This window comes from Rousettus aegyptiacus, unplaced genomic scaffold, assembly GCF_014176215.1.
Source record: "Rousettus aegyptiacus isolate mRouAeg1 unplaced genomic scaffold, mRouAeg1.p scaffold_m13_p_9, whole genome shotgun sequence".
NCBI lineage: Eukaryota > Metazoa > Chordata > Mammalia > Chiroptera > Pteropodidae > Rousettus > Rousettus aegyptiacus.
Genome location: NW_023416312.1, coordinates 104,426,861 through 104,451,458, shown reverse-complemented (window position 1 = coordinate 104,451,458; position 24,598 = coordinate 104,426,861). Strand labels below are relative to the sequence as shown.

The window sequence follows — 24,598 nt, the reverse complement described above, 5'->3', positions numbered from 1 at the left end:
ACCGATACTCACTGTTCTTACTGAGACTTATGTGCCCTTAGAACAATTTCCTGAGTCTTTACATGATTTGTTTTATAATTTTCAGTTATGTTGTTTCACTGGGAAGGGGCTTCATGGAGCTCCTCGTACCACCATTCTGGAAGTGCTTCTCTTCTGTCCTTGATTATTAAAGAAATGGATAATGCTCAGATTTTCTATTTAATCCTCATTTTCCCAGGACATAAGGAAAAGTACAAAGAGGCTAATATTTTTATATATAACTTCCAAAATGTTCTGTTTAAACTATAATTTTTCTATCATTTTGCTTTAACTTTTTAATAAAAATGATGTAAAAATTATTTTAATTTGTTTAAAGTTTTGTTTGCTCGAGACTAATTTTTTGTTATATTGTTGCCAAACAGACCATGTTACTGAATCGTGCACTCGATCAGATCCATAAATGCAGAGAAATCTGGAATCTCCTGAAAGAAACAGGTATAGTGGGACTTGGGAGGTTGCTAATGCAGTTATGACCAGGGTTTGAAATCTTAGTAACCCAGTCTTTTATCACCAGAAATTTATTCAGCTGCAGTGCTCGATAACTAGTTGAATGATTCTTGAAGAACTAATTTTTTTTCCCACTGTATGTCTGTATTTTGACTCTGACACAGTGCATGGAGTAAGAATATTTTTGCCTTGCTTTTTATGGAAATATAGTATTGAATATAAAAATAGGATCATTATTTTTCAATATGCCATTATTGCTCTTAACTCGTTAGATTTAATGTCTAATTTAATCAACCTTTAACACTGACTTAACTATAGGCTCCATAGTCTTCTAAACCACAGTCATGATATCAGATACTGCTAACGTTTTGTTGTGAAATAACCATTAGTAAACTTTTTGAAGTTATATAGTAGCTTGCTACTGTTTCCTCCTTGAGGATGATGTTGGCTTTTAGGTTTAGACTTTTTATATTGTGTCCATTTGTTCCTCCTTTTTTAAATAGAATTTTCAAAAATCAATAGATATTGAATTACATACCTTTTCAGATCCTATAGAGATAATCATGGTTTTTCTCCTATGAAGAATTACTGTATTGAATTACAAAAATAGATGTCTTAACATTAAGTCATTTTGGCATTTCTGGAATAAACCCTATTTGGTCATTAGTGTGATACTACTTTTTAAATGTTGATGAATTGAGTTTCCTAATAGACCTAAATTATTGGTCTGTCATTTTCTTTTTGTGTTTGTATGATACCTTTGATGGATTTTTGGTCTCAAACTATAGGAATTATAAGGAAGAACACATGAAATTTGATTCATCTCTTTTAATCTATGACAAGAATTTAAAGGAATAAAAAAGACTAGAGAGTACCTAAATAAGAGACTTAGCACAGAAGATTTGATAGAAATATACTCTATGGTCTAAAAACTACTTTATATCCTGAATATAGAAAACTCATCTTCTTGTCATGTAGCCTTTGAACATTTGAAAAACCGATCGATCATAAGGGAAACCTGAATAAATTCCAAGACACGTAAATAAAACAGATGACACTGTCTGATCGCAATGCAATAAAACTAGAAAATAATAATGAAAAGAAACAAAACCCTTTACCACTTGGACATTTTAAAAAAGGGAAACTACAGACTACCTAGAAAATAATGATGGTGGAAATATCTCATAACTGAATCTAAAGTGCCAAGGTAGTGCTCAGAGTGAAATTCATAGTTTTGATGACTTTTATTTTAAAAGTATATGCTACATGTCTACTGAAAAATCCAGTTCTTTCTAAGAACTCAGCTAGACATATATATATATATATATATATATACACACACACACACATATACATAATTTATATATGTCTGAATCTCTAGCTATCATCTATCTATCTATCTATCTATCATCTATCATCTCTCAATTACCTACCTATATCTATCTATCAATTATATCATTAGAGACTGTAAATTAAAACAGTGAGAAACCACTACATACTTATCAGAATGGCAAAAATCTAAAACACTGACAACACCAAATGCTGGCAGGTATGTGGAGCAACAGGAATTCCAATTCATTTCTGATGGGAATGCAAAATGGTACAGCCACTTTGGAAGACAGGTTGGCAGTTTCTTACAAAACTAAGAATAATCTTACCATCCAATCCATCACCTGTGCTTTTTGGTATTTACCCAAATGAAATGAAAACCTATGTTCATGGATGTATATGGTAGCTTTATTCAAATCGCTAAAACTTGGAAGCAATTAAGATGTCTTTCAGTAGATGAATGGATAAATAAATTGTGGTTCATCCAAACAATGAAATATTTTTGAAAGCTAAGAAGAAATGAGTTATTAAGCCATGAAAAGACATGGAGGAACCTTAAATGGATATTACTGAGTGAGAGAAGCCAATATGAAAAGGCTACATAGTGTATGATTCTATCTATATGACATTCAAGTAAAGGCAAAACTATGGAGACAATAAAAAGATCACCAATTGCCACAGGTTATTTGGGGAAGGAGGGAAGAACCTAACACAGAATTTTTAGGGAAATGAGACTATTCTATATGATATTATAATGGCAGATACATGTAATTATGCATTTGTCAAAACCCACAGAACATACACCAAGAGTGAACCCTGATGTAAACTGTGGACTTGAGATGATGATGATGTGTCACTGTGGGTTCGTTGTGAGGTTTTGTAATGTCTATACTTTCTGAGCCAGTGGATGTAGGTACTTGTAGGGCTTCTCATAACACAGATTCTTCTCCACTGCTTCACTGACCAGCTGCTTACTCTTCAACCCCTTCTCCTTTGCTTCTCCAAACCAAACCAAATCCAGACAAATTCCTCCCACCAGTCTATAGGCTCTGTTCTCGTTATTGTTGATAAAGGATTTGCACCTCAAGGTGTGCTCCTTACTTGGAGTGTTGTGCTTTTGCTGGCCTTTTCTTATTCCATTTTTACTTTGAAAATGTTATGCGTGTTTGTTGCATATAAACTAGACTGTAAGCTCTGTGAGGACAGAGTCCATGTCTGCTTTTGCTTACCTTAGACTATCCAATACCTAGCACATCCATATATATCTATACACAATACACATGAATGCCCACATCATGTGTAAAGTCTTGGAAAGATTCACATCCAACTCAACATTTGCTACCTCTTGGAACAAGAATTAGTGCGTTTGGGAGACTTTTTATTTCCCTTTTGTATTGTCAGAATTTTCCAATGAACATGTAGTATTTTAATAAGTAAAACAAAAATACATTTAGAAAAAATGAATCTGACTTTTTAAAGGTTTATATTTCTTAAACTTGGGCATTTTTAATAAAATAATGCTTAAACTTACAAGCCCGGTGTATGAGTAATATAAATAAATCATTAAGCTACCAACTATAAATAGATAAGAGAAGGTGCAAAGCTGGGGAATCATAAGCTCCTGGAGGAAAATTGGAAAACACCAACCTTTTAAAATTGATTCCAAATCAAAGTTAATGAAGAACTATATAAACAGTGACTGAAATCTTTGTGCTGTGGAAATTGGTTTTTACAAAAGAAGTAACCCTGACGTGCCATCATATTCGGGACCTGAGGAAAGCAGCTATGTACGTTCATTCCACACAACCTTTATTCCTAGGCACTCCTGGGTATTGTGGGAACCTAAGGATATGCGGAGAGAGGGGGTCGGACATAGTCTGTTACATGTATACGAAGCAAAGTGAAATACTTTCACTAATAGAAATGTAGAGGGCGGGGGACCACCGAAGAAGAAAGAGTTCATTCCCAAAGGTGATATTTGAAGTTACTCTTGAAGAATGAGCAGGAAAAGGTGTAGAAACTGAATAAACAAAAACCAGGAGTGTAAGAACATCGTTAGTTTTGGAATTATTTATTATCCAGGTGTCATCTAGTGGCAGGTGAGGGTGAAAGTAGTGTGATTTGCGGTGTACCCCTTCCCAACAATAAATCAGGTCGGAACTATCGCTGTCACCCCACCTGCCTCGTCTCTCACCTGGAGCCCTGTCACAGCTCCCTGCCACTTCTCTGCTCTTGCTCCTGCTCCCTCTACAAGTGCAGTGGCCACAAAGCAGCCAGAGGACTGTAAGTTGGGCCACGTTGGTCCTCCTGTGCTGCTCCCAGACATTCATGTGGTTTGTACCCCCCATACCCTCTGCTCAGGTGTTACCCCTCCGAGAAGTCTCATCTAACCACACCCTTTCAAAAATAGCCGCTTTCACCACTACCTGCCTTCTTAAGCTGTACTTTTTCTTAACAACACACATCACTGCTTGTTCCTTGGAGTCATACTGTGAACAGAAAGAGCCATTAAAAGTTAAAACTAGAAGTAATCCTAGCGATTAGATTTCTTCAAGCTATTTATTTTGGAATATACTAGATATTTTATCTCAAAAACACGAAGATGGAAAAAACCCTTTAGTTATTTTTATAAGTCACTGCAAGAAAGAATTTCACTTACCTCCAGTGCTATAATTTTGGCCTTGCTATAAAGTATTCACCAAGTGTCATCATCAAGTGTCTTAGTGGTTATGGCAAACAGGACAAAACTAAGCACTTTAGAACAAAACCCAGCATGGGTCTTGGACTAGAAGAAAGTTTAGCTGACAAGGCAGAGGATTATCTACACTTTTATGTTATATATTTATATATATAAAATAGCCCAGAAATGGGAAGGTCATCCTAATTTATCCAAATGCAGTAGATAAAAGCTACCATTTATCAAGGCTCATGTTGGAATTATAAATGATTTTTATCTATTCAGTTATAAACACCAAAACTAGATTTAAATGCTTATTCCTTTTGCAGGCAGTCTTTGCTTGGCCCCTCCATTGGTTTAATAACTAACAACCAGTTGGGAGCTGGTTTTGGCTCAGAGATTAGTTCTCAATGGATAAGAAATTCTCAGAGATGATAGTTTTGAGATTTGCCAAGGGAAAAGGCAATTGGAACTGATCCTCAGGCACATTAAACAAAATGTCAAATCTTGAATGGATTTTCGAGTATACATTTTGGGCCTGGACTTGGGGCACAGAAATAGGAGAGCCTGAATTTAGGATTTTTTTCTCCAAAGGAAATTAAAACAATTATCTGAAGACACCCAAGTATCTCTGATAGAAATCGCTCCTTAAAAATCTTCACTTTTGGCAGCATTCCATTTGAATTATGCATCACAGGCAGCATAAGCTGACCCTAGTAATACAAAACAAAGCCCTAATGGCAGTGAGTAGGGACTTCGATTACAGGTCTGTACAGTCACTGAAGAAATTTAGTAGGGGTCACAGGTTCAAAAGATAGGCTCACTATGTTTTCCAGGTATTTATGGTGACATATACTATTCCTTCTCCTATGTGCTTGACCTAATGAAGAGTTGCCATTCAAGTCTCCCTATTCCTAACATATTTGCTCTCATACATTGTGGTTTTCTTTTATAAAAATACAGCTGTGAATCTGTAAATGTTTCTGTACAATTATCTTGGCACAATGACTCCTTTTGGTATCATATCTATGAATCAACTGTCGAATCCCAAGTCATGACTGTGTACTCCTACATTTTCTTTTAAAGAGTTTAATAGTTTTTGCTCTTACATTTAGGTCTTTGATCCATTTTGAGTTAATTTTTGTATGTGGTATATGAGGTTAGTGTCAAACTTTATTCTTTTCCATGTGGCTATCCTGTTGTCCCTGAATTATTTATTTTAAAAAACTATTATTTCCCCATTGGATGGTCTTTGCCTTCTTGTGGAAAATTAGTTGACCATAGACATATGGTTTTATTTCCAGATTGTCAGTTCTAATGTATATGTATATGTTTATGTCTGTCCTTATGCCAGTACTACTCTTTCTTGATGATCATTGCTTTGTATTAAGTTTTGAAATCAAGAAGTGTTAGTCCTCCAAATTCATTCTTCTTTTTCAAGATTGTTTTGGCTATTCTGGGCCCCTTGAATTTCCATGTGAATTTTAGGATCAGTCTGTCAGTTTCTGAAAAAAGAAAAATGCCAGCTGGAATTCTGATAGGAATTGTGTGGTATCTGTAGATTATTTGGGGGAGTTTTGCCATTTTAACAGCGTTAAGTCTTCTAATCCATAAACATGAAGTATTTTTCCACTTGTTTATACATATTTTAAAATTTCTTTCAGTGTACAAGTCTTGTACTTCTTGTGTTTAATTTAGTTCTAAGTATTTTATTCTTTTTGATGCTATTGTGAACAGGATTGTTTTCTTAATCTTATATTTAGTTTGTTCATTGCTCACATATAGAAAATAGAATTGATTTTTGTATACTGATCTTCTTAAACTTGTTTATTGGTCCTAATAGTACTTTGCTGGACTCCCTAAGGATCTCTTTACAAGATTACATTGTACATGAATAGAGATAGTTTCACTACTTCTTTTCCAGTCTTCATGTCTTCTTTTTCTTTTTCTTGCCTAATTTCTTTAGCTAGCACCCCTACGACAGTGTTGAATAGTAGCGGCGAAAGTGTGCATCCTTGTCTTTTTCTTGAGTTTCGAAGGAAGGAATCTGATGTTTCACCATTAAGTATGTTACTAGCTGCAGGCTTTTCATAGATGCCCTTTATCAGGTTGAGGAAGTTCCCTTCTATTCCAAGTTTGTTAATAGCTTTGATCATGAAAGTATGTTGGATTTTGTCACGGGCTTTTCTGACTCTATTGAGATCATCATGTAGTTTCTATTTCTTATTTTATTGGTATGGCATATTACATTAATTGGTTTTCACTTGTTAAAGCAAAGTGCTATAAAACAAGGTATGCCTGTAGAGTGAAAAAGAAGAAATAAAACTATCTCCCTTGCATGCAGATGTAATGATTGTCTATATAGACAATCCCAGAGAATCTACAAAAAATGACTGGAACTAATAAATTTTAGCAAGTTACAGGATTCAAGGTCCATATTCAAAAGTCTATTGTATTGCTGAGTACTAGCAATGAAGTTCAGTAACAGGCAGTAACAATCAGTAGTGATAAAAGTAAAAATAGCTGTTAACTCTGCTATGGTGGTATTAACTGGAAAGTAACACAAGTGTTGGAAACGTCCTATAACGTGATCCCAGGGAGTGGTTCCGTGGAATTAAACATATGTAAAATTCCATCAGTTGTTTAAGATGACTGTACCTCATTCAGTTTATTGTACGTATGCTATACCTCAAAACATTTTTATTAGTTCAGTCTAACAGGTGAATGAAAACTGTCTCACATAGTATGGTATATGTCACCTGATACAAGATTCTGCCCTTGGTGATACCCAAGAAATACTGCTGGCTGACCAAATCAAACAGTTTGGAACCTCTCCTTTGCTTAAAATAAAAGCGTGGTGGTTTGTGCGCCACTATATGTGCCGGTTAAGTCAGTCGTTCAAGCGAGGCAGGGAAAAACACCGGATTACAGGTTAGTAATTGCAGCTGCAGGAGCCATGGCAATAATTTTAAATAAATCACTAGATTATGCTAGTGATTGCGATACAGGGTGCTGTGAGTATTGGTGAGTTTATAGATTTAAAAATGTAAAAAATGGGTCTACAGAAGCTGAGATGACTTTCAAATTGTAAGTAAAATTAATTTTCCTCAATAGCAAAATCTCCACAGAAGAGAGATTAGAATAGGAGAGAATAATGAAATGTAATCACAGAGAATGTTGCGTTTTTGCCTCTTTCTTAGGGGACTTCTCAAATGATCCATGTGAGAAATTGCTTCTGCTGTATGAGTTTGAAGTTAAAGCCAAAAAGAATGATCCATCACTGGACACCTTCCTGGAATCGGTGTGGCAAGAACCTAACGTGGAGAGTAAAACATTGGAGATGATCGCATGTAAGAGCTACATTTATGCTTTTGGAAGCCTAGTCCCCATTTAAATTGTGCTACCTATTCATTTCTTTTCATTATTCTCTCTCACCTCCAAGGTGGAAAAATCGTTTCCTCACAGTGCTTTGTCATTTTCTAATGGCATTCTTGAACTTTTCTGTATCATGACCATTTGTGCATTGCTCATGATAGGTGCTCGTATTTGTTCTATGTGTGGATTTGGCTTACATAACCACATGATAGGGGGGATCAGCTAGCCAGAGATGATAATCAACTGCTCCACTAATCAATGGTGATGCAATCAAAGCAATTTGTTAAAGTGTACAGAGAAATACTGGTAACATCTTTGAACACAGTTGCCACCCGCAAATTTCTAGCTAGGCTGTAAGTGGCATTTGGGGGCCCAGAGCCTCTTGTAGGACCATACTGCAAGACGTGGCTTAATTATCTTCTTCGAATCTGTCACCTTCCTCTCAAGCCTGTGTGTGTTAACAAGGGTATCAGGTCTTCCCCAGTGCATGTTTGTCTTTCTTGGTCTTGTCAAGGCAGCGTTCCCATAGCGTTCGCTTGGTGCATACGTAATGGACACGCGATGGTAACCACTGCTCCTTGTGTAATGGAACTCCAATTCTGGAGTCCTGGTAAATGCCTCTGGAAGTTTTAGGGTTTGTTATCATGGACACTCACCCTCATGTCAAGCATTTCCCATTTTTAGGATCAGATAACAGTACATTACAGTATAAATCTGGTTTTGATTAATGGTCTTTTACTGACCTGCTTTCTACTTCTTCTTTACTGTGCCCCTCCTTGACTCTGGTTCATAAGACTCATGTGACGTTGTGCAGGGTTGCAGAAACACTGGGTTCTCTGTTGATGTTTGCTGAAGAAAGGCTGTACCTGGAGATCCTACCGTGTTAACTCTGCCCAGAAAATAGAAGCTATTTCTGAAAGCCACCGTGGATTCATCGTTTTATAACATTCATTGTGTGTGTGTGTGCGTGTGTGTTTTCATCTGTTTCAGGCCATTTTGTTAAGAAAAGCAAGTGGGACCCTGGGATAAAAACTGCGATGGAGGAGGTTATGGTGTTCACAACCTTTTTTTCTTCCTTTCCTGTAGCATTAGCCATGGAAACGCCTGCGTGCTATCCTTCCATCGCTCTAAAGGCCTTGAAAAGGGCTTTATCACTCCACAAAGTTAAAGAATCGGTCAATATTTTGAAATACAGGTTAGTAATTGCAAGTAAACACTGTATCCAGGCTTTTTGACAACCAAAAGAGCTGTAGTCGGTGCCTCATAAGCCATCAGTCATACTCAACTGGCGCAGCCTAAACTGCGATCAGGGCACTCCTGTGACTCCTGCACTGAAAAGCTTTCAGAAGAGCTAGCTCTGATTTCAGAGCTGTATTACAGACCAAGAGTTAATTAGCTAAGTCAGGGAGTCTGGCTTTCCCAAAGGCAAAAAAGGGGAAAAGTTGCTTTTTTGCGTGAGTCTGTGTATATACTAGAATTCCTAAGTACCATGCTTTCTTCATTTCATTACTATATATGCCAAATGTACAGAAATAGGACAGAATAATACAATAAACAACGATGTATCTGCCACCCAAATTTAACAGATGCTAACGTCTCTCTATATTTGCCTCAGATTTTATTTCTAAGCACTTTTCCTTAAAGGCCAATAAGTGCTGTAGATAATATAAAATATATTTATTGGAGATTTTATGTATTCTGTGCCTAGACATGGGGAAAAATAGATGTGTGATTTTTCTCTGGAAAACGTCATCGCAGTCTCCCTTTTCTAAGATTTCAGAGATAGTTCTCCTGGAATTATTCCCAATTTAAATCCCAATTCCCTTGCCCATTTGGGGATGTAACGAGATGCTTTAAAGGGCCTGTAGATTGAACTAGTTCATAAAATACAGTAACCAGCCACAACTCCTTATTGTAGGAAACTAAAAAAAAAAGTGAAAGACAATCATAAGCATCATAAAAAGAAGGATAGGTCAGCCCCTTTTACAGAATCAAAAAATCTGTCTTCTGAGGTTGGAGGCCAGATAAAATTGAGAGAAGAACAGACGTGTTTGAAAGCTCTTAGTCTGGGATAAGTTCCAGATTTAACTTATCTTAGCCATGAAGCCAATGATTTCTTTCCTTATGAGTTTTCTCTTTTTGATTTCAGCCAATGTGTGCACAACTTGATTAACCTCTTAGTGCCGGATCGGGCACCAGGTGAAGAACTCTGTCCCCTGGAAGAAATTTTGGGCTATTTTGAAGATGCTGTGAGCTTTATTAGCCAACACGTAAGTCAAACAGTGATATTAAACTTTCAGCTAATTTAAAAGATCTGAACTGTCTTGTGTATTAGAAATTACATAGAATAATGCTTTCTGATATTAGTGTTAGGGTAAATAAATTCCTAGTACAATGTAGTTAACTGCTGCAAAATTTCCCTAGATTCGTGAAATGTAAATAGTTAAAAGTAAAAAAAAAAATTAATGCAAGTATACTATGGATTAGGTTAAAATAGCAGTACCACCTGGCTTTTTGAATTATTTTAAAAAATAATTTAAAAACTATTTTTAAAACCTGATAGAATTGTTACTTCCACTGTGATGATTACTAGTCCTTTGAAAACGCTCATTGTTATTTCTACCATTTCTCAGAGGCCAGTGATACAGTACAGGGAACACTGAAGACCTGGGTTCTAATCCCTCCTCTGATGTTTTTTTTTTCTTTTCAGTACAGGTTTATTTGGTGATTTTTAAAATAACTTTATTAAGGTCTACTTTCCATACCATAAAATTTACCTATGGTATGTGTACAATTCAGTGATGTTTAGGAAATTCATAGCATTATGCAGCTGTCACCACAATCCAGTCTTAGAATATTTCCATTACTCAAAAAGTTTTCTCTTGCGCATTGGCAGTCAGTCTCTGCTCTCACCATCAGGCAACTACTAATCTGCTTTCTGTCTATAGATTTTCTCTTTCTGGACACTTCATATAAATGAAATCATATAATATGTGAACTCTTGTGTCAGAGTTCTTTCAATTTAGTGTGTTTTGTAGTTTATCTATTCTGTAGAATGTATCAGTATTTAAATCTTTCCTATTGCTGAAAAATAAAACATTCTGTTGAATGGATATATCACATTTTGTCTATCCACTCGCTAGTCAGTAGACATTTGAGTTGTTTCTATTTTTTGGCTATTATGCACAATGCTGCTGTGAACATTCGTGCATATAAGTCTTGTGTGGGCATATGTTTTCAATTCTCTTGAGTAAATGAATTTCTGGGTCATATGGTAACTCTATGTTTAACTTTTTGAGGAGCTGCAATCTGTTTTCCAAAGTGGCTGCACCATTTTACATTCCTACCAGCAGTGTATGAGGGTTCCAATTTCTTCTCATCCTTGTCAACACTTTTTTCCCACTTTTTTATTATAGCCATCCTAGTGGGTATGTAGTGGTATCTCGTTGTGGTTTTGACTTGTATTTCCTTGATGGCTAATAGTTTTGATCATTTTTTTCCATGTGCTTATTGACCGTTTGTATATCTTTTTTGGAAAAATGGATATTCAGTTATTATCTCATTTTTAAAAGTGGGTTCTCATTGAGTTATAAGAGTTCTTTATATATTCCAGATACAAATACTTTATCAGGTATGTGATTTGTAACTATTTTATTCCAGTTTCTGGCTTGCTTTTCATTTTCTTGATGGAATCATTTAAAAAGCAAAAGTTCTGAATTTTGATCAAGTCAGATTTATTAATTTTTTTCTTTTATAGGTCAAGTTTTTTGTCATAATGAGAAAACTTCCTACCCAAATTTACTAAGATTTTCTCCTCTGTTTTCTTGGAGACGTTTTTAAACTTTTATCTTTTACATATAGGTCTACGACCCATTTAGAGTTAATTTTTGTTTGTTCGTAAGGGTCTAAATGGTTTCTTGTGTGTTTGTTTTTGCAAATGGATATCGTCTTTTGCTGTTTAACCTCAGGTTTTTCATTTATAAAACAAATAATACTGCTCTGGCACACTGAGGTTTTAAGATCAATTGAAATAATAGTATGTGTTATAAACTTTAACAGCTCGTATACACGTGAGGGAGTATTGTTGTTGTGAGGGAGCTGTAAAACATTAAGTAGGTTAAATGGCTTGTTTAAGTCACACAGAAAGTCATCACTTGAGTTCGTAGTACTAGTCAAGGATCCTGACTCAGCCACGGGCTCCCCTGCAAACAGATGGTGGGATGGTGTATCTGCGATGGCCTGGTGCAAACCAGCATTCTCCTGGAGCCATGTAATTATAGCCTGTCGGAATTTAAGTTAAAAAAAAAACTTCAGCAATGAACATTTTGGATATATATTACTTTCTTTTGGGAAGAGGAGAAAATTCAATTTCCAAGCCATGAGCCTCATCTGGACCTTCAGATGTGTTCACCATAGTAACTTAGACAAGTTAAATTGTACTATAAATCCAAATTGACCGATTTCCATAGTTTCTAAATAAGGCCCAAAATACTCTGAGCATTTTGTTTTGGCCACTATTATTCTATCTAATATGTCACTGTTCTGTCTCCTGGCTCTCAGGCTGCCTTTTAGAGAGCTTGATGTTTTTCTGCTTTTATGACAAGTCTCCCATCCATTATTGCTTATTCCCTGAAACATGATGAGATATTTAGCTTTTTTATGCAGAGGTTAATTTAATAACCCGCTTGGCTCTTTATATATAGTGTATGCTGCTTTTTCCTGTTTGATCGAATGTGCTATGCATCTCCTTTGTTTAAAACGCTTGGGAGAAAATTCTGCCCTTGTTTGACTTTTCTAATGGCCAGACACTCATTCATTATTTATTGAGCAGATAACATTTATCAAGTGCCACCACGCAGTGGCAGAATTACTATCACACAAATATAAAACCTCATGCCTCACAGTATCAAGTGTTGCATTTTACAAAGTGTTCTCATATCCATTATTTTATGTTACCTCCTCCTACTGCCAACAGAAATTCTATAAAGTAGAGAATGCTGGTATTATTATCCTTGATTTATAAATGAGGAAGGTTTTAAGGTTAAAAAAAGTAGAGTTACCAATTTGCTTAAATTCACATGGCTAATGAATGAATCAGGATTAGAACCCAGGTCTTCTGACCTCAATTCCAGGACTCTTCCCACCAGAACATGCATCTTACTTGCTCTTGCTGGGGAATTTCAGTTCAGAGGAGAGATTCAAGTTGGTATTCAGAATCAGTGGAAAAGCAGGAGGGATTACTTGCATGCTTGAGCAGGCAAGCCCGTGTACTCTACAGTAGCTACATGTTCTAGATTAGTTTTAAGAGCAAGTAGGTAGCTCTGGTTCTTTTTTCTTAATTTTATTTTGAAATGATTGTAGATTCACCTGTAGTTGTAGCGGTAACACAAGAGATCCTATGTACCCTTCACCCAGTTCCCTCAATGGCATTATCTCACGAAAGTATATTAAAATGTCACAACCAGGGTTTTGGTGTTATTACAATCAAGACACAGAGCTTTTCCACCACGACAGAGTCGTGATGTCACCCCTTTATAGTCCCTTACCCTGGCAACCGCTCATCTATTATCGATTTCTATAATTTTGTCACTTCAAGAATGTTATATGAATTGAATCATACAGTATATAACTTTTGAGATTTAGAATCACACAGCTCATAACCTTTCGAGGTTGGCTTCTTTTCAGTCAGCATAATTCTCTGGAGATTCACCAAGTCGCTGCGTGTATCATGTCTTTTTATTGCCGAGTCGTAGTCCATGGTATGGATGTACCACAATTTGCTTAACCTGTTGACTGTTTGGGTTGTTTCCAGTTTGGGGCTATGCAAATAAAGCTGCTGAGAGCATTTGTGCACAGGTTTTTGCGTGAACAGAAGTCTTCATTTTTCTGGGACTAGTACCAAAGGAAGCAATTACTAGCTTATATGGTAATTGCAAGTTTAATTTTTAAAGAAACTGCCAAACTCTTCTCCAGGGTGGCTGTAACATTTTACATTCCTCCAAGAATGTGTGAGTGACCCAGGATTCCTACATCCTTGTCAGCATTTGGTGTTGTCACTGTTTTTTCTTTTAGCCATTTGATAGGTGTATGGTGACGTCTTGCTGTAGTTTTAATTTGCTTTCCCCTAATGGCTGATGATGCTGACCATATTTTCATGTGCGTATTTGCCTTCTGTTTATTGTCTCTGGCGAAAGGTCTGTTCAAGTCTTTTGTCCATTTTGTAACGAGTGTTTTGGGCTTTTTTGCTGTTCAGTGTTGAGGGTTCTTTGCCTATTCTAGGCATTAGTCAGATATGTGATTTGAAAATATTTTCTTCCAGTTTGTAGCTTGACTTTTCATCTATTTAACAAGGTCTTTCACAGAACAAAAGCTTTTAATTTTGTCCAATTTGTCAATTTTCTCTTATGGATCATACTTTTGGTGTCGTCAATTATAGATGTCTTTAGCCCTACGTCACAATGATTTTCTTTTTTTACCTTAAATTTTTACAGTTTTATGTTCACATTTAAGTCCGTGGTACTTTTAAAGTTAATTTTGGTTTGAGGTGGAAGGTTTTGTTGAGGTTCCTTTTCACCTGTGGCTTTCCAGTTACTTTAGCACCATTTGTTGGCGAGACTGTCTCCTCTATTAAATTGCTTTTGTACTTTTGACAAAAATCAGTTGGTCACTTACCATTAAATTGAAACTTAATGGATTTCATTAGCCAATGTCACCAAAAAAAAATCAGTTGGGCACAATGGTGTAGTCATTGCTGGGTTCTCTTCTGTTCTCTACGTGTCTCTCCCCCTGCCAATACCACAGTCCTGATTATGTAACTATATGGTAAGTCATAAAATTGGGTAGAGTGATTTCACCCGCTTCATTCTTTCTTTTCAAAATAGCTTTAGCTGTTCTAGTTCCTGCCTCACATATTCATTTCGGCATAATCTTGCCTATATCTGCAAAAGTTCTTGCTGGAATTTAGATGAGATTACAGTAAACTGGTTTTGTTCTCAGGGCTGCCATGACAAATTACCACAAACTAGGTGGCTAATAACAACAGAAATTTATTCTCTCACAGTTATCGAGGCTGGAAGTCTGAAACCACGGTGTCGGCAGGGCCACGCTCTCTGTGAAGTCTCTAGAGGGGAAACTGTTTCTGGCCTCTTCCCAGCTCCCAGCAGTTGCTGGCACGCCTTGGCTTTCAGACCTGGGCTTTCCTTCGCTCACTGGCTCATCACTCCAGGCTCCGTCATCACGTGGCATTCTCTCCATGCGCAGTCTCTTGCTGCTCTTCTCTCTTCTTATTGGATTAAGGGCCCATCCTACTACAGTATGATCTGGTCCTAGTCACATCTGCGGCGACCCTGTTTCTAAATATGGTCACAGTCTGAGGTTCTGGAGAGGACATGAATTTGGGGGTGGTGGGGCAGGGACACTATCCAGCCCAGTAAACTGAAGATCAGTAATTTACATCTTTAATTATATCCCAATAAAAAAGTATTGTCATTTTTATTATATCAAATCTTCCAGTCCATGAACAAATATGTCTCCAGTTATTTAGGTTTTTTATTTCTTTCATCAGCATTATATGGTTTTCAGCATACAAGTCCTATACATGTTTTTGTTAGATTTATACCTCAGTTTTTCAGGTTTTTCTGAGTGATTATGAAAGGTGTCCATGTGTTAATTTCTGCTTTAAATGAATGTAATTGATTTTGAATGTTTATCTTTTATCCTGTAACCTTGCTGAACTCACTGATTTCAGGACTTTTCTGTGAAGATTCCTTAGGATTTTGTATGTAAACAATCATGTCATCTGCAAATAGGGTCAGTTTTATTTCTTCCTTTCCAATTTAAATGCCTTCTGTTCACTTTTCTTGCATTATTGCACTGACTAGAACTTCTAGCATCATCCTAAATAGAGTGGTGAAAGTGGATATTCTTGCCTTGTTTACTTTCTTAGGGGAGAAGTGTTCACTCTTTTACCATTCAGTATGTTAGCTCTAGGTTTTTTGTAGAGGCTCTTATCAAGTTGAAGTTCTCCCCATTTCTTTTGTTTTGAGAATGTCTGTCATGAATGAGTGTTGAATTTTGTCACATGCTTTTCCTGCATCAGTTGCTATGATCATGTGATTTTTCTTCTTTAACCTGTTAATATGCTGGATTACATGGACTGATTTTAAATATTTAAGTAGTCATGTATCCTTGGAACATATCTCACATGGCCACAATATATAATTCATAATTCTTTTTCTGTGTTGCTAGGTTCTATTTGCTAGTATTTTTGTTAAAGATTTTTCATCTATATTCTTTAGGGATGGATGTTGGACTATAGTTTTATTTTGTGTATTAGCTTTGTCTGGTTTTGATATCAGGGTAATACTAGCTTCATAAAATGAATCGGGATATGTTCCTCCTTCTCGTATATTTTTGGAAAACATGATGTAGACTTTGTTAGGTATTCCCTAAATGTTTGGTAGAATACTCCAGTGAAACTGTCTGGGCCTGGAAATTTTTTCAAGAGATTTTAAATAACAACTTTAATTTCATGAATGGTTATAAACTGTTCAAACTATTTTATATTGGGTTAGTTGTAATTCATGTTTTTCAGGGAAGTGACCCATTTCATCTAGGTTGTCAAATTTCTGACTATAGAGTTCTTCATGTTATTCTCTTCTTATTCTTTTGATGTATGCAAAGTCTGTAGTGATATCCAGTTTCATTCCTGATATTGATCATTTATATCTTCCCTTTTTTTCTTCTGTCATTCTTGCCAGAAGTTGTTTTATCTATCTTTTGAAAGAACCAGCTTCTCAGTTGAATTTCTCCATCTTTGTATTTTCAGTCTTATTGATTTCTGTTCTTATCTTTATTATTTACTTCACTCTGCTTGCTTTGTATTTAGTTTGCTCTTCTTTTCCTCAGGTCTTGATTATTAATTTAACTTAAGATTATTAATTTGAGGCATTTCCTGTTCTCTAATGTGTGCATTTAGTGCTGTAAATACCTTCTCAGTGCTACTTTAGCTGTGTCCTCAAATTTTTCCAGTTGTATTTTCATTTTCATTTACTTCAAGGTCAGTGAACTCCAAATATAATACAGAAAGTGATCCACACACAGAAACATAATACTAAAAATGCTGAAAGCCAAATATAAAGAGAAAATTTTGAAAAGAAAATCACTTATCACATAGAAAGGTACAAGATTAACAGCTAACTTTTCACCAGAAGCAATGAAGACTAGAAGGCAGTAGCATATTCAAAATGAATATATAAAGAACTTGTCAACTCTATAACCAGCAAAATTATCTTTCAAAAATGGAGATGAAATGAAGACATTACTAGATAAAAACAGAGAATTTGTTGCTAGATGACCTGCCTACAAGAAATAAGAAAGGAAATTCTTTAAGTTGAAAGCAAGCGACCCCAGGCTATAATTCAAATACAGACAAACCAAAAAAGCACCAGTAATTGTGTAATTATAAGAGGATAAATGCATATTTTTCCTCTTAATTGATTTAAAAAGCAAATGTATAAAGACATTACATCATTGTTTTGTTGAGCTTTTAACATTATAAAAGTGTAAAATGAAAATAACAGCACAAGGAAGGCGAGTGGGAGCCTGTTTTGGAGAAAGGAAATGACACTGGAGAATAACTCTAAGCCACAGAAAGAAATGAAAGGAACCAGAGATAGTAAATAAGAAAGTTAATACAACAAGCTGTAAATATAGACTTTGAGTCCTTACTTAGCTTCTTCGAAACACATACAATTTTATAAAGTAATTATAATTATTATTGTTTAATTTTCTACTTCAAAACTTACTATGAAGCCACAGTAATCGATACAGTGTGGTACTGACATACGGACAGACATATATCAATGAAGTAGAATTATAAGTCAGAAACGAACCGTCATATTTATGGTCAATTGCTTTTTGACAAGGTCGTCAAGACTAGTCAGCACAAACAAATAGTCTTGTTAACAATGGCTCTAGCACAAGTGAATAGCCACTTGGAAAAGAATGAAGTTTGGACCCTTACCTCACACTCTATACAAAAATTAACTCAAAACAGATCAAAGACCTAAATGTAAGAGCTAAAAATATAAAGCTATTAGTAAAGATAAACAAATTATAGAACTCTTAGAATTACCTATAAAACTAAAAATATAAACCTGTCAGAAACATAGTCTTAAATCTTTGTGAACTGGGATTAGGCAGAGGTTTCTTAGATGTGACACCAAGAGCACAAGCAATAAGACAAAAATTAATTACATTTCAACAAAATTAGTACTTTTCTGCAATGGATACCTTCAAATAAGTGAAAAGACAACCCACAGGATGACAGTAAATGTTAGAAATCATGTGTCTGTTCAGGGACCTGTACTTAGAATATATAAAGAACTCTTACATCTCCGACATCATTAGTCATCAAAAATAGGCAGATGAAAATACAGTGACCTACCACCCGACACTGACGAAGATGGCTATAATCAAAAAGATGATAATCACAAGTATTGACAAGGATATGGAGAAGTTAGTAGCCTCAAATACTGCGTGACTGTAAGAGGGTGCAGCTGCTTTGGAAAACAGTCCGGCAGTTCCTCAGAAGGTTAAACAGAGAGTTACCATACGGCCCAGCAATTTCATTTCCAGGTATCTACCTATAAGAAATGAAAACATATGGCAAAGACTCACATACAAATGTTCATGGCAGCCATATTCATAATAGCCTAAAATTAACCGAAATGTCTATCAGCTTATGAATGGATGAGTAAAATGTGATATTCCTGTGCAGTGGAATATTATTTGGCCATTAAAAGGAACAAAGTACTGACACATGTACAACTTAGGCAGACCTGGAAAACATTAGCATACTAAGTGAAAGATGCGAGACATAAAGGACTACATGCTGTGTGACTCCCATTTATCTTAAACATCCAAAGAAGGCCAAGCTGTGAGATGAGAGTTAGATTAGTGGCTGCCCAGGGATGGGGAGTGGTAATTGGGGGAAGTGGGGTGTGACTGCTAATGGGCACAGAGTTTCCGGAGGGATGAAAATCTTCTAAGATTGATTATGATGGTAGTTGTAGAATTGTGTGAATATACTGAAAGCCACTGAATTGTACCCTTAAGTAGGTAAATTGTATGTAAGGGAGTTATAGCTCAGTAAAGGTGATGTATACAATACTCACTTCCGGAACCCTGAGGAGAGCCTAAAGGCAGAGTCATCTGTGTTCGCGAACAGCTATGGTTTTGTTAGACGTATGTGTGACTGCCATGTTTATTAAGGCATTGAGGACAGAGAAAAGTGACTTCAAGTATGAGCCCCAGAAAGTCGTAAGAGCACACACCTCCCTTTGCTGGCCCTGATTTATATTTCACACAGGCAAGTCTGTGTCACCTTGGGGTGAATAGCCGCACAGATGCATTTCATTATTGAAGATGATTCTCGTGAGCAGTGCTGGACACGAGGGCAACTAATGCGGATGAAAGTAAAACTCCTCCAACATCCCTCCCTTACTGAGTGGTACCTTCATTCTTCCAGCCGCCCAAGTCAGACACCTTGAGTCAGCCTTGACTCTTCCCTCGCTCACATTTCTAATCTGTCACCAAGTCCTGTCAGTTCCACGTCCCAAAAATCTCAAATTTGTTCACATCTTCCACCATCGCCGACCCATTCAAGTTACAAGACATTTACCTCGGCTACTGCAGGAACCCTCTAGCTGGTCTGCTGGCATCTCTTGCTCTCTGCTCTGCCTTTCTCCATCCAGAAACCAGACTGATCTTTTTCATTTACGGATGCGAGACCTTTCTTAATCTTCCTCATCTTGCCCATTGTTCTTAAAGACCAGAATCCTGGTGTGGCCAGGAGGCCATGCCAACCTGCTCGACCACATCTTTCCGTCACTCTCTGCCCTGTCAGGAGCGCTGTGCTCCACGAGGCTACCGATTACCATCCTGCAGGCAGATGTGCTGGCCTCCTTCTTTACCCTGGCCTTTGTTATTGGCCAGTGCCTCCTTATCGAAATTCTCTTTTACTTTTTCTTTTATTTTCTTGTCATTCCTCTGTGTCGTCTTTTCCCACTTAACACCCAACTGTGGACAGTTTGGATATTCTCTGCTCTTTAGTTGTCTGTATTCTATACTCCGGCCTTTAAGTGAATGATACACTTCAACCATTGCCTGAGTCCCAGTCCATATCTGCAGCAGCCTAAGTGACCTCTCCCAAGTGACCTCAATCCCAATATGATTAAAATAGAACTTAACATTATATCGATCCCATATCCCCAGAAACACTTCTTTCCAATTTGTTCTGTCAGTGATATCAACATTTGCTCGGCCATTAAAACTGTACTTTGGAGCCATTGTCAGTTGACCTATCTAACATTCCCCACATCAAATCAGAACCCAGGTTCCGTTGTTTCTTACATCTCCCCACTTCCATTGTGAGTATTGTAGCTCTGACTCTCATCACGTCATCCATAGACATTACAACTCCATTTAAAAACAGGGCTTGCTGTCTGTTGTCTCACACTCAGGTCTGTTCAAAATGCCATCGACATTTCAATCTTATTAAAGCTCGAATGTTATCATATCACTTTTCTTCTCAAAAGGTTTCAGTGATGACTTCTCATTGCCGGCAGAAGAAATTCTGAAATCTGTGGCCTGTAATGTAAGACCCTATACACCTCCAGCCCTGTGTTTAACAGTAATTCCAGGAGATGTTAGGAAACAGTCTTTATACCCTGGCTTAAACAAAGTTACATGGTTTCTTTACTGTTGGACTTACTGAAACTTTTAATGAACTAACATGCATTACAGTGCTCCAAAAGGGTATGTATAGAATGCATATGTCACCATCTGTTGATGTGTTTCATGACGCTGATGCTCTGAGGAAAGCACTGGGGAAATGTGAGGTAGCCCCGTGCCGCCCTTCCGTCCTGGTCCCAGGGATTGCCCCATGTAAATCGCCCGCTTGGGTCAGATGCCTGCTGTCTCCTGAGATGTGCACTGGCTCAAGCACAGCCTGAGTCACGCTCTATTCCGTTCTGCCCATGAATGCCCTTCTTCTTCTTTGTACATCTATATATTTGTAATTTTATGAGTGTAATGCAGATATCGTAAAATTCACAATTTTAAAGTACACAATTCATCGTTTTTTAGTACATTCACGAAATTGTGCAGCTATCTAATTCTAGAACATTTTCATCACCCCAAAAAGAAACCCTGTAGCCATTAGCAGCCATTCCCCATCCCCACCCCCCAGCCCCTGGCAACTATCACTCTGCTTTCTGTCTCTGTGGATTTGCCTATTCTGGGCAGTTCATATAACCCGTGTATAGCTATATCCTACTCATCTGCCCTGAGTCCATGCTTGTTCAGTCATTTGTTCATTCCTTCAGTTCAAATCCCATCACTGTCACATACTGTGCCAGGCTTTGACTATACAAAGACAGATGCCATTCCACCTTAAAGGGACTCCCAGGATCGTGCAGGGACAGATGACACAGTGTCGTTGCGAGTGCTGCTATAGCACCGTGTGCGGACCGTGTAGGAACCGCGGGACACGGACACCACGTGCAGAGGTGGGGAAAGCGCGCTGAGCACGTTGCATCTGATGAGACATGTATTTGTTTGTTGGTTCATTCAGCAAACATCTGTTGTGCCCCTGTTATGTGCCAGGCTCAGTGTTGGGACTCTGAGGATGCAAAGACGAACCAGAAAAATCCCCTGCAACCCAAGGAGCTCAGCAGTCTGCAGGAGACAGACCCACACGCACTTTCTAAATGATCTGGCGAGTTGTATTAGAGGGATGTAACACCTGCTGTGGGAGCAGAGAAAGGAGCGACTCACTGTGCTTGTGAATTTGAAGGAGAAATAGAAGTTTAACAAGTGGGCAAGGGTGGGGTGGCATTTCAAGCAGAGACTAGACCTCCTCTGACTATGCCAGTCTCTAATGCTCATCTCTTTTACCGAACTAGAGCATGCGACACCTGTGTCGCCCTTGCTAGCCATGAATCACACACCCTGTGTAGTCCCCTTTATGCCTGGTCTCCCAAAATGCACTAGGGGTCCTTTCGGATAAGGGCTTCGTCTTGTCCCTCTTTATGCCTTAATTCTCGTAGTGTTTTCTGCATCATAATTTTGTATAGATTCAAGTGAGTGAAAGAGTTAACAGCTGAGACAACGTCATTGACAGTCTCAAACTGCTTTCCGAGGCTTCTGTCGCAGCTCCCCTTTCAAGGGCTTTAAGGTGCGACGAGCACGTGGACGGTCCCTGTGCGGTCCACCTCCCACACAAGAACGGAGAAAATTGCCCCCTACACCGATCCACTATTGCTAAGTCTCATGGTCAGCCACGGAAAAGCCCGCTCATGAGGTGAAGGGGCCATCTTGTAAAGCTGCCCTTTGTTCACAGCTGGGCAGATACCGTCAACACTGAAAATGAACATCCCTTAAAACTTAACAGTCAGTTGACGTTAAATAACACAGATTGCCCTTCATCATCAGTTTCCTGCAGAAAGGATTCTGCCTCAAGATGGTAACAGAAACGCTGCCTGAGCGCCCCAGGTCCAGCGTGTCCCGCAGATTTCGAATGTGCTGGTCTCCACAAGTGTGTGAGCCAGTCCTTGAAAAAAAATGTGTGCGAAAGTAAAGATTCGTATGATTTCTGTTCCTAACATAGACCGATTCTGGTCAGGGAAATGAAGAGATTCAGTAAAACTGCCCCTTCGCGACCTTTTCTGAACACTAGAGGTAGCCATCCGGGAGGTCGTTGGTTGGGGACAGCACCAAGGGAAGTCCCAGACACGGGCCTGGTTTCTCTCCAGCTTCAGGACACCGGGACTCAGTCCCAGAGGGCCACATTGCTTTCCGGTTGTTGCCTTTCACGAGGTCTTGCTCTGACACTCTCTACAGCAGGATCCCCTTCACAGCGCTCGCGTCCTGTGCACCTTGGCGTGAGCCGAGTAGCGTTTGCTTAATAATAATAATAAATGCAGCACAGTGTGGTCGGTGCCACGACGATCGTGACAGTGACAGCTGTGCACCTGCTGTTCTTGGATTTCAGGAAGGCTACCCCGAAATGGAGGTTCTCTGGCTGATGATCAAATCCTGGAACGTTGGAATATTTATGTACAGCACACGCAAGTTTGTCACTGCTGAAAAATGGTGTGGCCTGGCAATGCGTTTCCTCGACCACCTCGGCTCCCTGAAGAGAAACTACGAAACTCAGGTGAGGAGGGACAGGGCTGGCGGTGGGCAGCCTGACCTGGGCGGAGGTCACGTTGGGCTCAGTGAGGGCCCAGCCGTCCTGCCTTGGCTAGGAAAGGTCTCATCTTCCTCTCCGTGGTTCCACAGAACTGCGAGAGTTTGGGCTTGTACAGACTAATTTCTCGGGGTGAAACCAGGATGGATGGTGAACAGGGGGCTCAGAGAGAGCAATCAGGACTTAATTAAGAGGCCTGGCAGGCACTAGCTGGGGAAGGGCGCATCGCTGCCGATGCCACGCACGTCGGCCACCGTGTGCTGGCCTCTGTGCAAACGCCCAGTGTTTCAAAAACTGTGTCCTCCAGGAACTGCTTTGAGTAGCAGACCTGGGCCACTAGCTAACCAGGAGAGGCTTGGGGGAGAAGCAATCTCATTACCAAATGAGAGCCAAGGTCGATGAATCCGGTGCGATGGGACCCATCCTCCCCCAGCGAGTACCGTGTTTTCTCTCCAGAGTGGCTCTGCCAAGGCTGAAAGTCTTGTGCCATGGCCGCGGGTCTCGGAAGCTTTCCCTCGTTTCCTTTCCTCTCAGAAAATCTATTTGCTACTCTCTTTGCCAGATGAACTTTCTGTACAATAAGCTCGCGGAGGCGTTACATAAAAATGAGAGCTCAGTTTTCCATGAAGAGTGACAGACATGTGAGCAGGCGAGCAGACAGAGGCTGGAAGAAGGTGTGCGGTCCTGAGACATTGAATGTTTAATCGAAGTTTCTCTTAAGCTTTTGCTTCTATTTTTTCAGGCCTTTGTTTTATGTTGTTAAATGGCATTCTCTAAAATAAAAGCATTTTGACTCGTACCGCTGTGACCAACTCATTTCTAGGGGACAAACCAATTTTCCAAAGTGCTAATAATTATATGTGGAAATGGCCCATGTGAGAGCAACATGATTCATGCTTCGTTTGAACAAAAAAAGATTGTCCATCTCAGTTCCACATGGGCACACTTTATTCCAGAAGTGCTCAAACCCCAGGGCTTGGGGGCATGGAGGGCGGCACGCTCTTCGCTAGAAGGACCTTCGTGGTCTCCACTGGCTGGACTCCAGACCGTCCTGCAATGTCCTGGAGAACTGATTGTCCGGTCTCCGTCGGAACATATCCCATGACAGGGGACTCCCAAAATTGCTCAATCCACCTTTTTGGATGTCTAATTGGCAAAACGCCCTTCCTCACCCTGAGCAGAAATTTGTTGTCTTGTAACCAACCTGCTTTCTGTGTCCCAGATGCCCTTTGGAGAAGTGGAGACAGAAGTCAGACCCCTCTGCTGTTCCTCATGTGATATAGTCACCTCGCCCTCCAAGAGCCAAACCCCCTGTCCCGGCGAGCTCTGGCCCGCCCGGAGCTCACAGCTCCCTCCAGGCTCGGCTTGCACTGGTGTTCTGTGAGGTCACGTGAGCTTTTTTCCCCAGTTGGTTTGTATCATTAACATTTTCTTACTTGATTTGTAATGCTTTTATACTTACAGAGAAGGTGTAAATA

At 38.7% G+C, this 24,598-nt stretch overlaps 1 protein-coding gene across 1 annotated transcript in view; it reads left to right on the top strand.

The window, feature by feature from the left end:
• Positions 1-23,911, top strand: part of TEX11 (testis expressed 11) — a 143,160-nt gene extending 119,249 nt beyond the window's left edge. Inside the window, exons 24-29 of the mRNA XM_016132609.1 lie at positions 402-474; positions 7,693-7,842; positions 8,954-9,062; positions 10,017-10,137; positions 22,923-23,087; positions 23,683-23,911. Coding sequence (XP_015988095.1) covers positions 402-474; positions 7,693-7,842; positions 8,954-9,062; positions 10,017-10,137; positions 22,923-23,087; positions 23,683-23,754 — 690 coding nt within the window. The 3' untranslated portion in view covers positions 23,755-23,911. The remainder of the gene's footprint in view (positions 1-401; positions 475-7,692; positions 7,843-8,953; positions 9,063-10,016; positions 10,138-22,922; positions 23,088-23,682) is intronic.
• The last annotated feature ends 687 nt before the right edge of the window (positions 23,912-24,598 follow it).